This window comes from Athene cunicularia (genome assembly GCF_003259725.1).
Source record: "Athene cunicularia isolate RWA chromosome 18 unlocalized genomic scaffold, athCun1 chr18_part1, whole genome shotgun sequence".
Classification (NCBI taxonomy): Eukaryota; Metazoa; Chordata; class Aves; order Strigiformes; family Strigidae; genus Athene; species Athene cunicularia.
The window spans coordinates 5,431,283-5,454,379 of NW_020799123.1; the positions used below are offsets into that span (position 1 = coordinate 5,431,283).

The 23,097-nt window shown below is 50.2% G+C and overlaps 1 protein-coding gene across 2 annotated transcripts in view; it reads right to left on the bottom strand.

Moving 5' to 3' along the window:
- Positions 1-5,775, bottom strand: part of AANAT (aralkylamine N-acetyltransferase) — a 19,610-nt gene extending 13,835 nt beyond the window's left edge. Inside the window, exons 1-5 of one of the 2 annotated variants that reach the window (XM_026860966.1) lie at positions 5,631-5,773; positions 4,340-4,483; positions 2,056-2,346; positions 887-1,041; positions 16-499 (exon numbers count right to left, since the gene is read on the bottom strand). In XM_026860966.1, the coding sequence (XP_026716767.1) occupies positions 194-499; positions 887-1,041; positions 2,056-2,221 (627 nt within the window). In that variant the 5' untranslated portion in view covers positions 2,222-2,346; positions 4,340-4,483; positions 5,631-5,773 and the 3' untranslated portion in view covers positions 16-193. Of the gene's footprint in view, positions 1-15; positions 500-886; positions 1,042-2,055; positions 2,347-4,339; positions 4,484-5,630 lie in introns of both variants that reach the window. The other variant, XM_026860964.1, reaches the window with a different exon arrangement.
- Between the last annotated feature and the right edge of the window lie 17,322 nt (positions 5,776-23,097).

The window sequence follows — 23,097 nt, forward strand, 5'->3', positions numbered from 1 at the left end:
ATGTGTATAAGAGACAGGCCCTGCGGGGCTGGCATGAGACTGGGCTGATCTCCTGGCTGGAAGGCAAGATGTGGCGGAGGGAGCAGCCATAGCCAGAGAAAACGTAGAGTCATGGCGGGGATGGAGAGGGGTCGCAGCCCCTCATGCCCCTTCCAACTGCCTCCCTCCAACCCCCGGCCCAAGCCGAGGGGGCTCAGCAGCCGCTGTTCCTGCGCATGAAGGCATGTCCCCGCACGGAGTGCTGCATCTCGATGAAGGCTAGATCCCCCACCGTCACCTGGCAGGGACCCAGCACCTCGAAACCGCACTTCTGGTAGAAGGGCACGAGGAAATCTTCGCACATGAGCAGGGCACGCCGGGCGAAGGGCAGGCACCGCAGGTACTGCAGGTACCGCCACATGAGGATGGAGCCCTTGCCCTGCTGCCGGAAGGTGCGATGCACGGCCAGCACGTGGATGTGCACTGCCGTGCCCTGCGGCTTGTGCAGGGTCAGCGCTGCCTGCCGAGGGGGGGCGGGGGTTAGTGTGACCGGAGGGTCCCATCCTCCACGTGTCTTGGTTCCCCACCCCAATGAACCAGGGTCCACATCCTCCCCACGAAGGGAAAAGGGTCCCAGTGCCATCCCCCTTCACCTCCCTCCGTTATCCTTGGAGGCTTTTTAATTTTAAAATTAATGTTGAGGGGAATTACTTGGCATACTTTTAACAGCATCAGGAAAACTAATTAATGAGAAAGTTAATTTTCACCAGAGCAGCCCTGTAGCAGTTAGTCTTGGGAGAAGGCTTGGTGAGTAGCCTCTGGGCCCCGGGGAGCTTCTCCTCATCCCCAGGCTCTGGCAGTGCCTCTCCCAGGGCACAAGCTGGGAAGAACAGGGTTCAGCTCTTACCTGGCTGAGCCTCTCCTGGTCCCAGAGGGAGCCGATAATGAACGCCACGAGCCGCCCTTCCTCAAACCAGCCAAGGGAGAGTTCCGGGCACAGGTTCAGAAAGTGGCGGATCTCGTCCGGGTGGAGGGGACAGTCCCCTGAGACGGATATAAAGGCTGAAGAGGGACAGCAGTGAGCGCAGTGAGGGGGACTGACAACACCCAGACTCAGAAAACCCCCCAGCAGCAATGTAGGGAGGGGAAGTGGAATGTGATGGGGAGAGGTGGCATGTGTCCTGCTGCCTGTGTGGCCTAAAGGAGCTCTAAGTGACACGGATAGCTGCAGGGAGCGGCTCTGCTCCTCCAAAGGCAGCCCCCCACCCACCCAGGGACCAGCTCCCCGCTCTCGTTGCTGATTCCAGGGCTACAGCAGTGGGTGCTGAGATGAGCCCTCCCTTCCAGCATCTCCCCAGCTGCCCTTGCCCTGTGGAGAGGAGGGAGAAATGGGCCTGGGGAGGGCGGGGTGAGGGGAGCTGGGGGTGCCTGGGGTGGAGGGGAGTGGGGAGGTTGCTGGGGGTGCATCTCAAAAAGGGCTCTTGTGCAATAGGAGAGAGAGTGCAGTGGCCTTCCTCCCACCTTCCCCCTCTCCAGTCAACTTGCCTGGTCCTGCTCTGGGATTGCCTCCCACCATCCCCACTCGGGGCAGCTGGGTGAACTGGGGGCTGTGGTTCTTCACCTCCTTAATCACAGCCTCCCCCACCTTGTTAGGGAGCCCATGGTGGCCTGGCCACAAGGCATGGCTGCTGGCTCCCTCCCTCATCACCCATGAGGACATGGCAGAGGGGGTTTGGCACTACGGTGTGCCCTCAAGGAGCGCAGGGGACTGGAGGAGGAAATGGAGGGGTCATCTCAGAATCACAGAATCATTCAGGTTGGAAAAGCCCCTTGAGATCATCGAGTCCAACCCTCAACCCTACGCTACACAGTTCTCCCCTACACCACATCCCCCAACATCTCGTCTAAACCACCCTTAAACACACCCAAGGATCGGGACTCCACCCCCTCCCTGGGCAGCCTATTCCACTCTCTGACCACGCTTTCTGTGAAAATTTTTTTCCTAATGTCCAGTCTAAACCTCACCAATGTCCAGCCAACACCACCAGGCAAGGCCTCCCCGGCGCAGCCCCTCACCTTCCCGCTCGATCTCGAACACGCTGATGGTGTCCTCGGGGCTGAGGCAGCGAAACTCGCTGGCGGGCAGTGTGTGGCGGCGCTGGCCCCCGGGCGAGCTCCGGGGGGACCTCAGGTGAACGGGCTTCAGAAAAGGCAACGGGCTGAGTGCCGACATCATCCTCATCTTCCTCCTCCTGCCTGGCTTCCCACTGCTCCGTCTGTTCGGGGCCGCCTCTGCTGGCCCCCGCAGCGTCACGGCACCCTTTACTTCAGCCAATCTGCTCTGGCGCTCTTAGCCGCTGAAAATACCTGTTCATCACACGTGGGATTAGGCTGCTTGCCACCCTTTTCCTATACATATGTGTGTATATATCTATACATAGCAAATACCTGCCCACAGTGACCCCACTGCAGGTCTGCCGGTGCTGTGAGCTGGGGCCGGTGCAGCAGCCTGGCACCAGCTGTGGGTTGTAGCACACTCATGACTTCAGGGATGTGGGGGCCGAAAGCCTGGTGAGCAGCTGCCAGCACCCAGGCAGTGGGACAGAGCAGGGACGGGGGCTGTTAGAGCTAGGGGAGCGGGCGTGGGGCTGAGCATCCTGCCCCAACATCCTGCCCCACACCTCCTGACCCAGCCCATGGCAAAGCCAGGCAGCAGGATGGGCAGGAGAACGCCAGGACACATCCAGCCCCTGCCCTGGAGACAGGCAGGGTGGGATGTGGCTGCAGGAAGCTGAGGGGCTGCAAAATAAGCATCTCTGGGGGAAAGCTCCATGTGGTGCTGCGTGGTTGTACAGGAGCGAGAGGTCAGTGACGGATGCATCAAGCAGCCAGAGCTGCCTCTCAGAGACAGCCCGAGCTGCCAGGATTTGCTACTGTTTCCAGCTTGCTCAGCAGGTAAGTGACACAGCTTAGCCCCGTTGGGCTCTCAGGTCACGTCCACGCTCACAGACATAGCTGGGATGGGTCACTGGCAGGACAAGTGAACCATGAGCCTCAGGCATCCCACCTGGGTGAGGTGCCCCCAAGATTTACCCCTGTCCCAGGCAGCACGATCCCACCAGGCCCATCCCGGGACATGCTGCCTATGACATGGGACCCCAGACTCCTCAGTACTCCCAGGAGGGTCACCAGCACCTGAGCTTGCCGAGCTTCTCCGGCAGCACAGCCCAACCAAATCCCTTGACCTGGATCAGAGCCTGTGGCTTCAATCTGCCTCTGGTTTCATGTGTGAGTGAACCAAGTTAATAAATCCAGAGAGAACTACAAACTGAGTGAATAACTTTGCTAAGCACACACATCCCACAGGCAGAAATAGTGGGAAATGCTCCAGGGCCATCCATCCATCCATCCATCCATCCATCCATCCATCCATCCATCCATCCATCCATCCCTTCTCAGCCCAATATTCAAGCAATTTGTAGTAAGGCCAGTATGAAGCCAGGTCATTTTTGATTATTGTTTGAGAGGTGCCGGCTTTCCCTGCTAATTATAGGCTTGGCTCCAGCTAACAGGATTTATAGAAACAAAAGCATTTCCAGCACAAGCATTGCACAGGGCAGAACCAGCGCAAGCTGGGAATTTTCCATCCTGAAATGCCAAGGGCTGGGTGCTTGAAACGCCTGTTTTATCCAGTCCGAGGTGAGACAGGGTGCTGTTGTCATTTATTTTCAATTAATTGTTGGTGTGGCAGGGGGTGTGTATTTAAGGGATCAGGTCTATCAGGGAGAGGGTGTTTCTTTTGCAGGAGAACTATTTAGCATCCCAAACGCTCTTTCTATTCACCAAGAACTGCCATAATGCTGGGAATGTGTGGTTTGTGCTCTTAGAAATAGTGTAGGAGGGAAGTAAAGGGGTGGCCGAGCTGGAGGGGAAAATGGGATGCAGGGGCAGTTGTAGTGTTTGTAGAGATTATTATCAAATCTCTGGAACTCCTCATCCTGGTAATTGAATTAGGGGCTCATCCACCTGGATAAATCCCAGAGCAGGCAAGAGGGTAGGCTCCGGGCACCTAGAAAATGCAATGGTGGTTTGATCCTGGATGGTGCTGAGTGCCTGGGGCAGGATCTGGGGTTGCTGGATCAGGCCTGAGGATGGCAGGGCAGAGCAGCCAGCTGAGTATGGCCCCAGACAGGGATGGCGTTTCTTCTTCATGGGAATTACGGAGCAGGATCATGGACTCGTAGAATAGTTTGGCTTGGATGGGACCATTAAAGGTCGTCGAGTCCAACCCCCCTGCGATGAGCAGGGACACCTTCAGCCAGACCAGGCTGCTCAGGGCTGTTTGCTCCCCAATACCCACTGTTAAACAGTCCACTGTCCAAGAGCAAGCCTTTATCTCAGATCATACAAAGGCTGGAAAGAACTGAAGAGTGGAAAGTCTCTACAGGGACATCCACAGAGCTGGGGGGATTCAACACCTCTTATGCAAATGACTGGTCCATTCCTATTAGAGATAACCAGGAAAGGGGAAGTAGCTCCCTCCAGCTATTTATAGAAATCTCCTGAGACCCCAACTGGCAACAGCCTGGTGCAGAAGTTGGTGATGGAGAAAGGCTGCTCCGTGGCTTGTTTTTCTTGTGTTTTTTCCCCTCTGGCACTTTATTTCTGGCAACCCAGGTTATACAGCTGGAGGGCTGATACATTTGTGTTTGTTTTCTGAAAATGAACTTTTAGCTTCGCTTATTGGCTCCCCACAGATGCAAAGGGCTTCTGGGGTGGGGGATACAGAGCCTGCAAAGCACAGAGGAGCCAGCTGACCTTCCCAGCCCATCCCTGGAGCCAACCCCATGGGGGTACCAGCACTGCTGTTACACCCGGGAACCAGCCGACCTGCAGAGGTGAAGGAAACGCCCCAGGTCATAGAGTAAGTGAGAAACAGAGTGAGGAAAAATCCTCCCTCCCTGGCTCCAGACATCTGCCTTCCAGTGCTCCAACGCAGCCTTCCGGTATCCTGCTGAAGGCCGTATTTTGTGCTGTAACTCCTCACCAGACCTGCCTGAGACAAGCCCGATACATTTGTGTGTGCGTAGCAGCGTACCAAGAGCTTGCTCTGGAAATTTACACACACACACACTTGTGTTTGTGCACTAGACATCAAAGCACCTGCATGGTCCAGGGGGGCATTCACACGTGAGTAAACAGGCAAGTCTGCAGTAACCCACTAACAGCATCTTTTTATTATGTTATGGATGTCTGCCTGGATCTGGAGCTTGAATTTTTAAATTAGTTGATAGTAAGGAGTTATTCACCCAGTTCTGAAGCCTTCTGAAGCTCTTTGCAAAAGAGCTCAAATTCTTCCCACACCCCAAACATGGAGGGTTTTAGTGAGAAGAGTCCCTGCACCCAGGTTTTGATAGCCTGTGGTGGAAGTGTAGGGATGGGACACGGGCTGTGATGACAGTTGCACTCTTACCTCCACAAAAAGTCACTTTTCAGGCAAGCTAAGCTCCATGCGCCAACCTCAGTTCCCTCTGGGGCCATTCCTCCCATCCTGGGATACTGGGGCTGTCAAGTCACAGTGGCCTTGGGAACACCAGCTGTCCCCAAGTCTGTTAGTGCCACCTGGATGCAACAGAAAGGTGGGTGCTTACCGGATGGGATCCCGGGCCGCTCCGCTGCCCGCCTGGCTCCGGTGGTGCCGTCTTGCAGCTGGCAGGAAAGAAGGACCCAGGGGTTTTGCCTCCCCTCCTCTGTCTGCTGCACCCTCCACAGCCCTTGCTTATATATATTTGTTATTTACGGACCACATGATGACATCCTAAGGAGTTTATAACCCCGACGAAAGACAGGGAGAGATGAGAGGCTTTAAGGTGACAGGCCCGCAAAAGGATCCCATCAGGCTTTTTTTCTTTTCTTTTTTTTTTTTTTTTTTCCCTGGCCTGACTGCCTGCAGAGGGATAAAGCATTTAGCTGATAGCTCTGTGCTAAGTGCCTGCTGTAAACTGGGCTGGAAGAGCAGAGGGCTTAGCTTGGAAAGGAGAGCCAGGTACTCTGCCTGATCCAGACCTGTCTGATAGCATCGTGAGCCCGTAGGCAGCTGAAGGCAGCATGGATGAGCTTTCTTTGCAGCAAGGATGAGGAGGCTGCTGGTTGTGCCAGGCATGATCATCTCCTGGGCTTGAGCAATAAGGAATTTCTCAGGGGAATCGGCTGGCTCCTTGTAGGATGGGCAGCCAGACCTAATGTTTCTGCCCCAAGGAGCTTACTCCAAAGAGGAAGCATGTCTCCCCCACACATCCCTTGGTCCCTGGGAGCTATTATGTAAGAAATTGGATAGGCAAAGCTGGCAATATTTGTCTCCATCAGGACATGTGTAATAAAAAGGGGATTATCCCAGGCATGAGGATGATGTTGGCATCATCATTATCATCATGAACCAGATACAGCCCTGAAAGAAGCCCGGAACAGGAAGCAGCTGGCTTTGCTCCACTGGGGAAATTTCAAGGGGGAGCTCAAGACCTGCTTTAGTTTTCAGCCATGGGCAAAGTGACCTGGGGCTACACCCTTATCTCCCTCTTTTAAGTTTTTTTCATGGAATTGAAGCAGAATACGACCCAGCAGCTTTCTTGTCTTGCTAGAGCAACTGCTAGCCATTAAAACAGCCCAGCATAGCAGAGGCTGGCCCGTGGCTGGAATAGTCAAGCAGGGATGCTGCTCTTGGTGATTTTATCTGGGTCTGTCTCTCCCTGCTCCCACACAGCTGCAGAGGGTCAAAAACTCCATTAAACCAGAGTCACAGCAGTGTGCTGAGATTTACATATTTAGCAGCTCTCTCAGCATCTTCAAAGAGCCCCGAGCTGTCACTCCGGCTCCCAGCCAGGCTGGTCCCTCGGTTGGGGTGCCCGCTCAGGAAGCAGCAATTATCTCTGGGTAGGATTTGCAGCAAGGGGCAACACGTGGGAGGCAGATGAATCACGACTTGTCCCCAGCTCTGCCAGGACTTGGGAATGAAGCGACACACAGGCAGCCCAGGGGCTCCTCAGCTGTGCCGCTCTCTGCCTCCATCCCCGCCGCAGTGCCGAGTTATCCCAGTGCTCAGGGGGATTAAGCCTTCACAGTCCCTTGGCCTCGAGGGGCAGGGTCTGCCATCACCGGGGACACAGGTGACATCAGGATCCTTCCCTGCGTGGCACCATCAAGGAGGTTTCTCTCCCAAACTCATGTAACCCACATAATTACCGAGCTGAACACTGCTTACATCCCTGATTTACACCTTCCCCTGGCTTAGCCACAGGGACCCACATACCCAGGAGGGTGACGCTTTTCTCCTGGCAGTGGCATATCACGGGTGGCAGCAGGGCTCTGCAGTTTGGCATCCCTGCAAGGTCTGCACGGGCTCTGATTTCATTCTGCCTTCTCCTGCCTTTTCATCAGCTGCTGCGGACAGACAGTGTGTGAGTGCTCGTTGTTGCTGTAACTTCACAGCAGGATGTGGCTCTTTGGACATACTCGGTAACCTCAGCGCTTGCCAGGCTGGCTACCTGCTACTTTTATCCCTTGGTGCTCCCCTGTCATGCTGCCAAGAGCAGTTCAAAATCACCAGCAGGTCCTGCAAAGCCAGAAATCCTCCAGCCTCTCTGCTGCAACAGGACATTCAGTGGGGCTTAGGAGCCTGTGAGCGGGTGCTCTTTCAAAATAGCAATGCAGGGCCCCTATGGATGGTGGCCAGACCTCGGCCCCAGGCTCTAAATAGACCCTAGAGGGGCTGGTTCTGCTCCGTGCTCTGAGTATGTAATATATATGACATGCAGATATACATGTACATGGCTTTCTTCTGGCATATTCCTCTTGGCCCATCGGTGCAGCTGATGTCCTTCTGTGAGCATGCAGGGCTGACTCCCTCCGTAGACAGTTGTAGGGACATGGGGAAGGGATGAGGGATGTTACTGCACAGATTATTTGGATCGCAGTGATCCCAGGGGAAGCAGGCTTTGAGCTGTGGCTTTGACCTGCACTAGATCAACACATGCCTTTGCAGGGCTGGTGTATCTTGTTATTCCTCTACATGGGCCAGTGAGGAAAGAGTACAAAGAGTTTAGGGAACAGTTTCACTCATGTCTGCTTGGCCATGGCAACCTCAGCCAAAAGTGGGAGACGGGAGGCCAGGATGCAGCTGGGACCTCTTTTATCCCCTCCCTAGAGCACAGGCACTGGTTGTGATTAGCCTCTGCCGGGCTGTGGTAGTTCATAACTAGGTCATGGCCACCCACGACACAATCCCTGGGAGGAGGAGGATGGGGTTCAGCAGGGGCTGCAGGGGCTCCTCTGGGTGAAGAGAGCCAGGCAGGTGGGGCAGAGGCAGCTGCCTCCCCTCCAGTCCCAGACCTCCAGGCAAATTAGATTCAGTTCTGACTTTGGGACATGGAAGTTGGTGCTTGTTACTGGGACATCCTGCTTCTTAGAGTTCTGCAGGAGCCTTCCTGCCCTTGGGCCATCTCTGGCACGGTGCTGGTGTGAGCCAGGGCGACCCCATGGAGAGGGATGAGGACCAGATGCCATCTGTGAGGAAGCCAAACCTGCATGAGAAAGAGCAGGGAAAGATTGCACTTGCATGAAGTTTATACCTGCACAAGGTGATGCCACGCTGAGGCCAGTGGCAGGGAGGGCCAGAGGTGTTTGCTCAGGGGGGCACAAGCAAGGAGGGAAGGGCTGGGTAATCGGATTGAAAGTGCTGAAGGATCTGGTGGAGTTGAGAACGGTCAGTGTGAGGTTAATGGTTGGACTGCACGATCTTCAAGGTCTTTTCCAACCGAGATGATTCTGTGACTCTGTGATCCTGTAATCCCGTGAAGGATGGGGGCACAGGGCACTGCTCAGGGCCCCTCTCACAGCTTTCCCTTACCCTCTCAGCCCTGGGAGATTTGCTGGGCTCACGGAGACAGGACGAAAGATTGCCGTATGCTGCATCACTTGCTAATATTTCTGTTTCCTGATGGGATTGGGACACAACGATTCCTGCTAAGCTGTTTGCCTGTGTGATGGCGATCAGCTCCTAGTCTGTCCCTGTGGGAGGGTCTGGAGACATTCCCTGGGATCCGAGCAGCGAGCTCTGTTCTGAGCTGCTTTTTCTGAAGGCACCAACTCTTCGAGCAGCTGGTAGAGGTGGGTACAGGAACACGTGTGCCTCTGGGAAGCAGCAAAAGAAGAAAATCTTGGCAGGACTGGCCAAGGAGGGGTTGCACAGCTGAGCAGAGGGGTGCTGAGCGCTCTGCTGCCTCGGAGCTCCACCGGCCGCCCCAGGCTGGCGGGCAGACCCCGGCTGCAAGCGCTGGGGCTGCCGAGCAAACCTGGGGCTCCGCGGAAGCCCCTGCGGGCCGGACCCTGCGCGGCGGCGGGAGGCGGCAGCCCACGAGGTGGCACCAGAGCCCCGCCGCAGCCCGGGCACCCGGCACCCTGCGGGCACCTCGGTACCCTCCGGGTATCCCGGTACCCTCCGGGCATTTCTGGTCCCCTCCGGGCACCCCGGTACCCTCCGGGCATCTCTGGCACCCTGCAGGCATCACGGCACCCTCCCAGCATCTCTGGTCCCCTCTGGGCATCCCCAGAAGCCTGTGGGCACCCTGGCACCCTGCTGTCTCCCAGTACCCTGCGGGCATCCAGCACCCTCCGGACATCCCAGTACACTCTGGGAATCCCAGTACCCTCCTGGTACCTGGTACCCTGCAGGCATCCGGCACCCTCTGGACAACCCCAGCACGCTTCAGGAATCCCTGCACCCTGAGGGCATCCCCGGTATGCTCCAGGCATCCTGGCACCCTGCAGGTATCCCAACAGTCTCCAGGCATCCCAGCACCCTGCAGGTATCTCAGCACCTCTTGGGCATCCAGGCACTCTCGGGGCATTCTGGCACCCTCCAGACACCCCAGTACACTCTGGAAATCCCAGTACCCTCCAGACAGCTGCTACTCCGCAGGCACCCAGCACCCTCCAGGCATCCCCAGCACCTTGGGGGCCTCCCAGCACCCTGCAGGCATCCCCAGTATCCTCTGGGCATCCCAGCACCCTGCAGGTATCCCAGCACCCTGCAGACATCCTGAATATGTGCCAGGCATCTCAGCACCCTGCAGGTATCCTGCCACCCCACGGGCATCGCCAATACTCTCTGGACATCCCGGCACTCTCCAGACATCTTGGCACCCTGCAGGTATCTGGCACCCTCCAGGCATCCCCAGCACCCTGCGGGCATCCCAGCAGTCTCTGGGCATCCCAGCACCCTGTGAGCACACCCATACCCTGTGAGTATCCCCAGCACCCTCTGGGCACCTGGCACCCTGTGGGTACCCCAGCAGACTCCAGGCATCCCAGCAGCCTCTGGGCACCCTGGTACCCTGCAGGCAGCCTGGCACCTGCCTCTTAACCTTCACAAGGCCTGTGCAAAGATGCCCCATGAGAGGTGCACCCAGCACCAGCTGGGTCCCAGGGAGAAAGGAGCAATTGAGCTTTTCACCAGTATCTTGGTGCAGAGGCAGGTAAGGTGGTTAGATCACATGAGCAACTTGCTTTCAGGGAGGATGTTCCGCAAAGAGAGCAAAGGCCATTGCTTCCTGAAACAGCCTAACACCAGGAATTGTCTCTAAACAGGGGAAGATGCTTGGTGTGTGTCACTTTGGTTCAGCTGGAGGTCTGAACACACAGCACTTCTTCTGCAGCCTCATTCACCAAAACAGTCATGCATGCAGAATGCTTCTTGGTTTTGCCTCAGTATTTTGCAGGGTGGTCTGACTCGTTGAGGTCCCTCAGCAGAGATCTGGGCAGCCTGGTGTGTTGAACAGGAGATGCTCTTTTTGACACACAGGAACTGTAATGTGTCCGAAGCACACCGGTGTTGTGGCAGTCCAGGCCCCAGGCTGCGTCCTGAAAAAGTGCTGAGTTCTTCTTCAGTGTCACTTCTTGATGGAAGCACATCAGATCCCAGCTGGGATCACAGTGCAGAAACGCACCCGCCTCAACTCCTGCTAACGAGCAAACAGCCCTGACTTGTCCCCATTAAAATCCCCCTGCCGTGAGCCTGCCGGTTGTATAATGTGATTGTTTGCATGGCTATTTGTGGCTACCTGAAACCCCACTGCTACTCTTCAGCATGTAATCGCTCTGAAGAGGGACGGTTTCCATCTACACACATGATTATGCCCATTATGTGTATCTACATTTTATTAGCAGCTGTTACAATGTGCATTAAGGAGATGATGAGAAGCATCGCCATGCTGGATAAAGCTGTGAAACCTTGAGAAGAACATGTCGCCAATACCAGCGGAGCCAGAGGGCACCCTCTCCCCATCCCAAAGGCCTGATCCTGCTCCCACAAAAGCACAATCCTCCCCAGTTTCAGGGGAAGGGAGGCTGGCACCTCAGCCCTGGTTCCAGGTGGGCTGGCTGTATGCCCCGGGGGGACGTGCTGCACTCCCCGCTCCAGCACAGCGATGCTCGGGGGGTGTGTGTGTGAAATCCTCGCACTGGTGGCATTCATGTGCTGACTTTCCGCTTCCCACCTCCTCTACTTTACAGAGGTCATGGCTTGCAGACGGAGCTCTGTAGTCCCAGGAGCACATCCCTGTAAACAGCTGTATAACCAGTGGCACTGAATGGATATTTAAACTGTTTTTCCCCAAGGGTATGCTGCTATTTTCCCACCCAGCAGTCCCTTTTAGCTCTATTCTGTTCCTTATCCCTGGGGTCGATGCTGAGAAATGCTCCAGCAGGGAACCACATCAACACGATCCTCCTCTGATTAAAATGATGCTGTAACAAGTGATTAAATGCTGGTGTGGAGGCTGGGCTGACCCAGGGCCCGGGGGGAAGGCAGGCGCTGAGAGTGCTTGCACTGCCTGCAGCTCCCTGATTTGGAGGCAGGAGGGGAATAGTTTGTATTTCACCATCAGTTAGAGCATTCAAGGAGCTGGGCAGAGCTGAAACACTGACCGGCTCCCAGCGCATCCCTCACCCACACACCACCCCGCCCCAGCCTCTTCTCAGCTGCTTCCCAAGGTTTTAGGGTCATTGACAAGGTTGGAAAATCCCGGCAGGCCTGAGGAGAGGGTCCTTGCTCCCTCCTGGGGTGGTGAACCTCGGAGGTGAACACGGGCAGACTGTTTTCCTGGCTGTTTTTCCTAAAAGGAGGAACCTTGGGAGAACTGATAGCCAGGCGACCCAACCTTTGCGTTTGTGGGAGGGAGAGAGCAGGAGGGAAAACACAGCTCTGCAGCTCCTTGGGGGTCTTTCCTGCAACAAGATTTCAGGCATTTTCCTGGGATTCCAGCTGGGGCTGCAAAGGTGATGAGATCCAGGGAGCGAAGAGGCGGGATGCCTCTGGGTAAAGGACAGTGAAGGCTGGTTTGGAATCCTTTAGCCTTGGGCTGCCAAAGCAGCAGGCCCTGCTCAAGAAACCATTTCTATTTCAAAAATCCCTGCAGACAGAGGGGAAAAAAACTCCTTAGAGTCAATGAAGTGAACGTTTGGCTGGTTTGGACACCCTAATGGGGGCTTCTAGGAGCCATAAAAAGCAAGATTGAGCTTTGCTGTTGGCTGCAGAGCAGCTCCCAGCAAAGGGCAGTGCCCGGTGCCAGGGTGGGCTCCCACCCCATGCCCGGGGTGCCCGTCCTGAGGGGGTATTACCCCCCCGTCCTTGCCCGCTGGCGCCGCCGTCTGAGCGTGGGGAAGGTGGACGGTGTCCTCCGGAGGTGAAATCCCTCTCTCTTCCTTCCTCACGCTCCTCTGGAAGCCCAGCGCAGATGCTGCTGGTGGCAGAGCGCGGCTGTGGCGCGGGGGTTTAGGGGCACAAGGAGAGGCCCGCCTGTGAAGGTGATCTGAGCGAGCTTCCAGGCCCCTCTTGTTTGCTGGGGATGTGGGCCAGCATCTCTGCCTTTATTGGACAGTGTCGGCATCGCCTGTTTTAAGGGAGTCAACAGCCGAATAGGGAAACCTCGTCTAGATACAGATTTCAGTGGCGAGTAACCGTGGTTTGGATCTGCCCTTGTTTACGTGAGCGTTTACCACCCCGCTGATAAGGCATACGTAAATCTGCGACCTCTTAATTATATCTGAAGAGCCACAAGGTGCAGCTCTGTATTAGAAAATTCGCACTTCCCAAAGTTCGCCTGGCGTGGGGTTTCGCACAGACTGACAGTACAGAGACAAAAGCGAGCGAGGGGGCACTGTAATATAGCACAAAGGGGCCTGCGAGGGATGGGCGTTGCACCGAACAAAACAGGCGGCTTGCACTGTCCTTGCACTGAGCGGGTCCGAGCGCTCTTCTGGGGTGGCAAGGCAAAAGCAGGAGGCTTCTGGTATTGCCGTCTGCTTTGCTGTTTCAGAAATGGCCCCATACGCCGAGGGAGAGAGGGAAGACTGAGGGGAAGAAAGGTGTGTTGCAGTCCTACAGGCATCGGTAGGATTGCAAGTGCTAACAGAATGAGCTAAATTTAGGTGGTAGTGTCATTAGACACGTGACCGGTTGGAGATAAGGAAAATGAAAACAGGTATTCAGAAAAGATAGTACCACGTGATGTATTTCTACCTACCCCCCCCCTTTTTTTCTCTAAAGAACCACAATTCAGTCACTGCGGCCTTCCAATAAAATCTTGGTGTGCTGTTGCAGCAAAAATTTGCCCCAAGTTGAGTGTGTTTTTCAGTATCTAGACAGTCGCCTCGGTTTGGATGAGTAAATATGGACTTAGGAGATGTTATTGGGTTCCCAAATCCAGAAGCTCTAGCTCCGACTTTAGTCGCTTGGTAACTGTACCCTTTGCAGTGTTAGAAAAAGCTAGACTGGAGAGGATCAGAAATCAAAGGCAGTTATGTAAATAAATGGTCTGTCTGTCTTCCCTTTTCATGGTCCTTTTCCTCTGGTGTAGATGTCTTTACCACTTGGGTAGTAGACCCTGGGGAGAAGTTTCCTAAGTGCTTGAGAGATTCAGGTGTACTTACATTAATTTTTCCGTTTGAAGAGCTGCCCACTAACAAAATTGAGAGGCATTGTGTATGATCTGCTGCAGTTTGGGGTTGCTAAAAACAAATCCAATGCCATTGGAAACATGTTGTGGGACTTACTATTTTGTGGTTATAATCAGGTTTTTTAGCTGTTTGCTGACCCAGCCCTTTCTGGGTTACATGGATGTGTGAGAACAAGCCAGGTAAGCCTGACCTGCTTGTCACTGTCCATGCTGGGAGGGGTACAGACGTCACCACGTGGTTGTCCTGGGCCTGAAGTTTGTTGATTTTTGGGTGCTGTTGCCTGCTGTTATCTGCAGGTACATCTTTGACTGTGAGATTCTTGCTTGATGTCCTTAAAAGTGTTAACCTGTTCTGATTGCAGCTAAACCACGGATTCAAGAGAGTGCTTGTTGCACCCTTTTATTCCCTGAGAGCTTAATTCTGAAATGGGTAGAAGGTAAAGGTGCTCCTGGGGCCAGGGCTTTCACTAGCCCCATCTTTTGCCATTGTGTGCCTGTTTTGTGCGTTATGTCCTGCTTTCATATAGAAGGCTGGGTGCCTGTTTATCTCCTGTGGACCCTGGTGGATGGATTCGATAGAGTGAATGTTATAACAGAGACATGAAGCTGTGCAAATTTTGAGGATAGTGGAACAGCATCTTCAGTTCCCAGTGCAGTGGTCAAAAGCAGCTTTCTGTACCCGGTGGTAATCCTGGAGCTTTCCTGTCTTTAAACTATGGGTGGTTCAATAATTTTTTTTTTTCAGCTAGGGAATAGGTAGGCTAATCACTTTTACTGTTGCTTCCAGAAGTTTAATGCTTGCTGTTGCTCTTTCCTGTTGGAAACTGTAGGCAGACTGCCACTTAACATCAGTAATTGTGTGCTTAGGTTTAATAAGGAATAGAAACTTTCTCTTGAAATAGAGCTAGCAGTTGGTACAAAGCCCTTCTAGCTCCTCCAATAGTAAGTGGTGTATCTGAGTGCATTCCTGTCTTTGATTCCCATGTTGAGAGTCATTAGCAGTATTATGACAACGATGTGAATAGAAGAGCCAGGACTTCTTACCCTCGGGCTCTGTGTGCTCCTTTCCTGCCTTCCATGACCACTTTCACCAGTTAAAACACTGGGAAATCATTGCTGGTGAATATTGTAAAACCCAAGCAGTCCTGGAAGAAGACAGCCTCCCTTTCCAAATACATTTGCCATCCATGTCTTGCTTGACCCAAAAAACTTGAAGAGTGTTTTTTCTGGCTAAAGCTTTATCTCTTGTCTTCATGGTACTGTTTGAATGCTAGATGTGATTTGCAACTCAGGTTGTGGAAGTACTGTGAACTGGTGTGAGCACTTGATGCTTTTTCTAGCAAATTAGCAGGAGTACTTGAGACCCATCTGAATCTGAGTTTCAGGATTTCTCAGCTGTAGGTTAGTGCTCTTGCTGCACACAAGCTGCCTTTGGGAACTTTACAAAAATGCTTGAACGTATTAGATGGTAGTAAGGCTCATAGGGTGCTTTAAAATGCTGCTCCTTCCTCTCACCTGAAAGCCTCAGAGCTCTCTGCCACCTTTTATTTGTACAAAGCCTGTGCGAGGCAGATATGCCTCTTTTGCAGCCCGGGGGAAATGGAAAGTGCAGGTGTTGTATTTCAGCACCTTATCTGAAGGCCTTCAGCTGGCCAGGCGGCTGGGCGCCTGCCTCCTGCTCTGTGTCTGCTTCGGGGAGTGAATGTGTGTGCTGGTGTCGTGCTGTGATGCTGGGGTATGCATGTGGTGCTGATTGATTTATGTGTAGGGGACCCTTCAGGGCCCCAGGATTACCATAAGTGTCAAGGTGCAATTTTTTTGAAGTTTTTACTAGCGTTTTGTTCTGTAAGGTCCAGAATACAACTTGGTTTGTGTGGCACTCTCATGGCATTTAGCTTCGCTTTGGAAAGGGAGTCAAACTATCAGGGCTCCTCAGACATAATCCGATGGTTGATCAGCTTGTTAGCTGGAAATTATCTGATGTTATCTCCACAAGTCTCTGTGGATTCAACTGTGCTTCACCCCATGCAGCTCTTCAGTTCCTTTCCACCTTTCACTGTTATAATTTCTTGACCTCAAATATTGAGTCATGAAGATAAGATTGCAGGAGAAGTTTCTGAAGATGTTATACTCTCATCACTTCAAGATTTTAATGAATATTTTATTTCTTGCCTGAATTCTGGCATGAGCCTTAAAACTCTTCCATCTTCAAAACTGGCAAGGTGTTCGCTGTCTGGAAGGGCAGTGATGTGCCGTGAGTACATTGTAGGAGGTGAAGAGGGATAGATCTGCCTTGGATGGACAGAGTCCTTTTCAGAAGCCATGAGGAGATGCTAGTCACAGTGCATAACTCCAGTTTTGTTGCAGCACATAAATTCCATGCCCATAAACTGTTAATACTGGGTTTTATTGTGTGAGGAAGCTGTATCTAACCTTCTTCTTGCATCTGATGTTTCAGTTAGTCTCCCAGGGGGGTTCTTTGAAACACCTGATGTTTGTAGCCGTTAGAGACATGAGGAAAGGCTTACTGGAATTTTTGCAGCTGTGTGTAAAATATAGCCACTTTAATGGGTGACCTTCCCATTGTGTGAGTATCCATCACAAGGTCGTGTACCCTTGAGTCAATTTAGCTTTGATTTGTTTGGCTTTTGCAATATAGACTTGGGGATCATCATTAATATTTTACTGCAAAAGTGGAATCCTGCACAACTTGCAGTATAGAAATCTCAGGAGTACTAAATACTGTACGCTATTACTGTATGGAGAGTTGTTTGTTGTACAGTGTGCAGAGTGAATTGATAATTTAGGAGTTGCAAATGGCCACCTGGGCTAAGCAATTAATTATAACTATTCCAAATCTGGACAGAAGTGTTATTTTTAAAATAGATGAAACTTCTCCCCAAGCAAGTAGTTTTTGTGATGTGCTCTCTTCCAAAGTGCACTCACTTCCATTGTGCTGGTATAGCTTAAAAAAAACAGTAATGCTCTTAGGACTAGTAAACAAACTAATGTGCACTAAAAGCTTCAGAAGGAATCAATCAAAGCCCATGACAGGCTTTGAAATACCTGTGTGTGAGGCATGTTACTGCAACTTTTCATACAAATTCTTCCTTTGTTGTTGTGATGCAGCTCCAGTGCAGACTTCTGCAAAGAACTGGCTTTAAGCAACTTTATAAAGATAGTTTTTTTAGTTCTTCATCAAAGTTAAATGTCAGAAGCTTTGACAGATGCTTTTTGGGGCAAGGTCTTGCTTATGGCAACTTTAGAGGAAAGACAGTATTTTTAATGTTCAGCATCTGTGTTGGTGCTAGGAAGTAATTGGTGTTTGAAGCTAAAAGCCTCTTCTCATTTGGCTGTTTGTTTAATTACTTGAGGGATTTCAAAGGCTCAGAAGGTGGTGACACCTTCCTAAATGCTACTTAGGAAAAAACCTGCTTTATTGTTTCCACTCTGCTATTACCTCCCACCATGTGCTGGGTTTTTGCTCTAATGGGTTGTTGTAAGTGCAGGACCAGATACTTCAGTCTGAAATCTTTGCACTTGCTTTTGAGGTGGTCAGTACTGAGTTTTGTGGAACTGAGAGATGTGAGTTGATGGCTTGGCTTTCTTCTTTTTGTGTGGTCCTCTGGAGCACTTGTAACTCAGTTCAGGATGTACCTTGCGTAGCTGCTGTGTCCCACTGCTGAGGCCTTTAGACCTGTGGCAAGGTCAGAGAATGGGAACTCCATCTTCTGGAACAAAAAAACACCCCTGGGGAGACTCCATGGTAATGTTTGGGCTTTTTTCCGTTTGCTGTTGGCTGTTAGGCTGCTAAATATATGTGTGTGTACTTGTGCCTGAAACCAAATATTCTGCTAATTTGAATTTGTGGAGTTAACAAATTTCAGCAAAAGTCAATTTCTTGTAATGGCAAAATCCTGGGACTGGGTGGGGGATTTGCCTTTGACAGATTGCATAAGTTTTTTCTTTTGAAATGTTATGTGTTCCTGTGAAGGGAGCAGGAGACTGTGTGGGGTAGAGTCATAATGATGGTAAGGGCTGATTAGAAACATCAAATGCTATGAAAAACATGTGGTTTTGGCTGTAGAGGTGGTGGGGATTGTGATAACTGTATTAGGTGCAGTGCTTTCAGATGTGCCTGAGTTTCAAGTGGACAGGTGGGCTTTTTGTTTTATTGCTCTTTTTGGTCTGTGCTGAATGAATTAGGTGGAGGATCCTCTGCCTGTGGTGGTAAGCCAGAGCACATGCGGCCCAGCTTTGTGCAGTTAGGTATGTTGTGGGCTCGGCTGTATTTCTTGATAGAAAACATTGTGCATTTCAGGATTATTCTTTCTTCATGCATTTGACTGCGTATCTGTCAAAAAGAAAGGTGTGGAGGCATGTCTGCTGTGCTTTCTGTACCAGCCTTTGGGGAGTGCTTGGACCAGGCAATGGAAATGGCACAACTGGAAACTGAGAACATTTGCTGGGCTGAAATCTTCAGTGTGGTGTAGATGGAAACAAAGGTACTGGTGGTGGATGTGGACTTGATAACTGTACGTTGGGTATGTGCTTGAGAGGTGAGGGGAGGTACAGCTGATATGTTTGTTTTCTGCCCTTAATAGTGTGGGATTTAAAGCAAATTAATGGAGAGATGGATCCAATAAGCAGATGGAATTTCTTTCTCTTAGAGAATATAAGGTGTAGATCAAGTCCAAAAACATGGGTTGAAAGTGGTCAGACTTGAAGAAATCTGTATGTCTGTACACTGGAATTGGCCTTTTGTGTTGTTTTTCAAACAAGTGATGTCACCTTTATGCTTTGTTCATCCTTCTTCATTAGTCAAATGCATGTTGCACCAGGGAAGGTCTGTGGCTGTGGAGGCAGTTGCAGTTCAGGTTATGGGGAAGACTCAAATTGAATAGCATTGATTCCTGTATGCTGTGAGCTTAGAGCATGAGCATGATGAATAAAGATGTGTGGAAGTGGTGTCTAGAGCAGTATCTTGATGAGACTATAGGTGGGGGGGGGAGGTTGGGCTTTGCTTGCTCTATTAGCTTCTGACATGGAGTAGAAGGTTGTTTGGGTATATAAGGGGAGCAGGTGGAAGACAAAACACAAAATGCTTTTTGTGCACATAGGTCAAGAGCTTGAAAGTGGGATGCGTAGAGCTACATCTTAAATAATTTTTTCCCAGTTTTTCAATGGCTTTGAACAGCTAGCTCTCTGCTACAGATGTGTTAGATGTTGTAGGTAGGCAGGCTTCTTTGTAAATGTAAAACTGATTTTTTTCCCCTTCTTTTGCCATTGTCTTTAAAATCATGACCTCTGTTTCTTTCCTCAACAGCTGGTGCTGCAACTTTGTGAAATGAATGGGCAGTGTGAAGGCTGTGCCTTGGTAGGATGTGAGACCAGGGACTTGCAGCAAAGCAGGCTAGGGGGGGACAGGATCACTTGGTATCTTACTGTAGCTTCCAGCCAGGAAAAAAATTAATTCACAGCAGTAAATTTGAAACAAGGAAACCCTGCTCAGCTTGCATTTACAGCAGTATCACTTCACAGCCTCTGGTTACAGTTTCTTGAGTTGGAGAAGCTAGGTATCTATGCCCTTGGTCTGTTAAACAGAATTCGTTTTGTACAATAAAATTTAACCAGTGGTACCGTGTGGTTCTGTATTCAGCACACATCAAACACAGCCTTGGTGGTTTGTTTTTACTGCTGCCTGTAGACCTATTAGCTTTTCTGCTTTGAGGGAGGGGTTTGAAGACTGACAAGTGAAGAGGGATATTTAATCACCATCTGAAAAGATCAGGAGCTTAAGGCTTTTAACTGTGTTTCTTAGCCCAGAGCTGGGAGTTCCTGGTGCATCATTCCTGTTGAAGTGACAGGGTACAGTTTTCACTTGTCAGCGGATAACGAACCTTCTACTTAGTGAAATACACTAATACTGGAGGAGCTGGAATTAGTTCCATCATGACTGACTGATTTTTTTTTTACCTACTTTTGAAAAGATGTAACTTCTTTTAGAATAAAAATTTCACTTATGATTCATTTTGGTTGTAAGAAACGGTGCTGCTTCTCTGCTGATAAGGATACTTAGCAAGTAAGTAGCACTTTTCATCTTCAAAGCGTTTCCTGGGCTCTGATGTGGCAGTGCCTCTTTGGCTGTGCCTGTTGGAAAGGTGACTAAAACTTCCCCCTCAGGTGACTCTGGGTAAGACAGCCAGCTTCAGTGCTGCCAGGCCCTGGTGGCGTTTTCCTGGTGTGTGCTCAGTGCCTTCTGTTTGACCCGTTCTGATCAGGTCTGGAGAGCGTGAGCTGTCTGCTGGGTGGAAAAACTTTTCATGTTATAGCTAGAGACTTCTCCGCAAATTATTCATGCCCTAAACCATAATACATTGCTTATTTGGTATATGTGTAAAATGGGATGTGAGGAAACTAAATGGCGCACTGTATCTCTTGCTAGTGAGGAACTCGTGTTTGATTTTACTCATGTGAGTAGCTAAACTGAGTAACCTGGCATTTGAAAAAGTTTAGGTATAAATCTAGTGAGCTGTGAGTTTTGCGAGGCTGGGTTAGAAATGTAGTCAGTGAAAAGCAGCCTAGATTGTAGGCTGTTAACTTAGTTCATAATGGTGTTTCTAGAATCAAGTGGGTGTTTCAGGCCTCATGGCTCAAGACTTATTGTTAAATAACAGGTCCTAGATCTCAGTCCTCAGTGAAATTGTTGACAACACAGTTGGAGCTTGAGTAGCACTCTGATCACCATGGAGCCTTTGTATTTTCCTTCATCCAGCTTTAGGCTACATGGTCCTAAAATGTTCCTTCTGCCTCACCTGCTGCTGGAGAGGAGTTGGAGGTCTTGGCCTTTGCAGTGTGGTGCTGTGCTGCCCTGCCTGGCTGCTGCCTGGCTCAAGTTGCTGGTGCTGCCCCTGGCCTCTGCCCTTGCACCTTTGCTTTTCAATATTTGAAGTGAGTGTCCATGGAGTGCTGCTCAATATTTTTGTTCAGAGTTGATCAGATTTCCAGCAAGGTCCTCTCTGGCCTTTGGCTTTGCCCTTCTGTTTGCTTTTGAAGATGAAAGTTGTTTGTTTTTTTTCCTTGGAAGGTGGGTTACATATCTAATCCAAGTGGATAATTCTCATGACTTGCAAGAAATATTCATGCTTCTGTTCAGTGTCTGAGTCCAAGTTCCTTGAAACAGCATTAGTCTTGAGACAAAATCACCACATTTTCTAAATTTAGAGTTACTACACAGTTGTGTAACTGGCTGGAAATGGTACATAATGAACTGCCTCTTCATATTTGGTTTGTACTTACATATGAGACTTCTGTCAGAAGCCTCTTCTCTCTCCTTGTACCACAGGTTGTAGAATTTGTTCTGGTTTCCAGTGCTGAAGTACAATATTTCTTAGAGAATTGTCTGTGGGCTTCAGTTTAAAGCAGAAAATCGGAGCGGAGGAGAGGGAGGAATCTCCATCCTTCCTGGAACACTTCTGGTTTTGGTGGGGTTTTAGGTCTACAGATGTGGATGATTCATTTGCTTCCTGTAAGAGGTAGGCTGGCCAACATTTCAAGTGTACTCCACAGAGCTTAGGAGGCTCTTCCTAAGGAGGTGTAGTAGTATATAATGTTTCTTCCTTGGGGTATATTTAATGGAGCTTGTGATTGATGAACACGGACCCAATTCATCCTGACAGTGGAAGCTTTCTGAACTGGAGCAGGCTTCACAGGCTAAAGCAACTTGCACCCTGGATGAAGCAAGTTACTTCCTAGACTGTCCACCTTTCTGTATTCCTGAAATATAAGAAAGAAGGGAGCACCTTGCAGAATTACACAGCAAGTAAGGTGACACTGCACAGGAAGTACCAGAATTCCTGGCTGCTTAGATTAGGAAGAAACTTAAGGATTTTTTAATATAATAGAAGATATTTTTATCATCCTAATGTGCCAGCTGTTAATGTTTTGAGATCTCTTTATGTGTAAAAATTAGACAATGAGATTCAGAGTGTGTTAATGGCTCAGTAACTACCTTTTCACCCAGAACATCTGACCTGTGTAGCTGAATTGGCTTATTTGCCCTTTTGACTCTGGGGCTAGAAACTTCCTCTGTTTAGATTTGTGTGGTGTTGTGGGATTGTGCTGGTATGTGACAGAAATATCTCATTTGGTTTACAAACAAAATCTGCCCTGTAATGGTAAAGCAAAGTACTAGGTAGAGGGTGACTTTACTGTAATAGTGTGCGGGGCAGGAGCTCCTGTGGTACTTGCGAGCACTCCAGGCTAGTACAGGCAGGGGCATCGTAAAAAGAATTAACTGTTTGCTTTGATTTCCTGAATTAAGAAGCTGTTCCAGTCTTGATGAGAAAATGTGTAATTTCTAGCATAAACATGCAAGCAGTTTACACCCATCTCTTGTAAAAGCAAACCTGACTGCTACATAGCTTCTTGTCTTTATAAATGTGCTATTATGTGATGAAACCAAATCATTTTCTCCCTTTTTGCTCTCAGACTGTATATCACGAATCTACTTGCCAGATGGACTCTTTTTCCCTGCTCATCCTGCAGCCCTTGACCGCACCTACTCCAGCTTGCAGTGTGCTTTCTTGATCAGAACTAGCTCTGACCACCCTGATCAGCCTTGAGTATCTTGGTGAATGGTATTTGTTTCTTTCTTGAAGCTGCTTTTATCTGAGCCCAAGTGTTAGGTAAAAGCTTAACACTTCCCATATGAAGCACTCTCTGTACTTCACAGGGGTATTGTGATCTGCTCTCCTATTTCTTGTTTTGTTGGGAATCTTTCTCTAAAGATTAATAATTTATAGGAAATAAATATCACAAATATGGTAATTGATGTGGTCACCATAGTACATATGTAAAAATCCTTAATTGGAGGAGTCACTCTGTTTTTTTCCAGTGTTGACACTTTGAGCTTTGGAAGAAATCCAGGCTAAGTTCCTGGCTTCCTCTTAATCACGCTGTCTGTATTTATTTTCTTTTTTCTGTTTAATACCAGATTGCCATCCATAGATACTGGTTACACTTCGGAATCTATCTGCTCTTGTGCAATGGTTAAAATAAGTGTGAGTTGAATTATCTTATGTTAGCATAGTGAATATGGCCTGAGTGT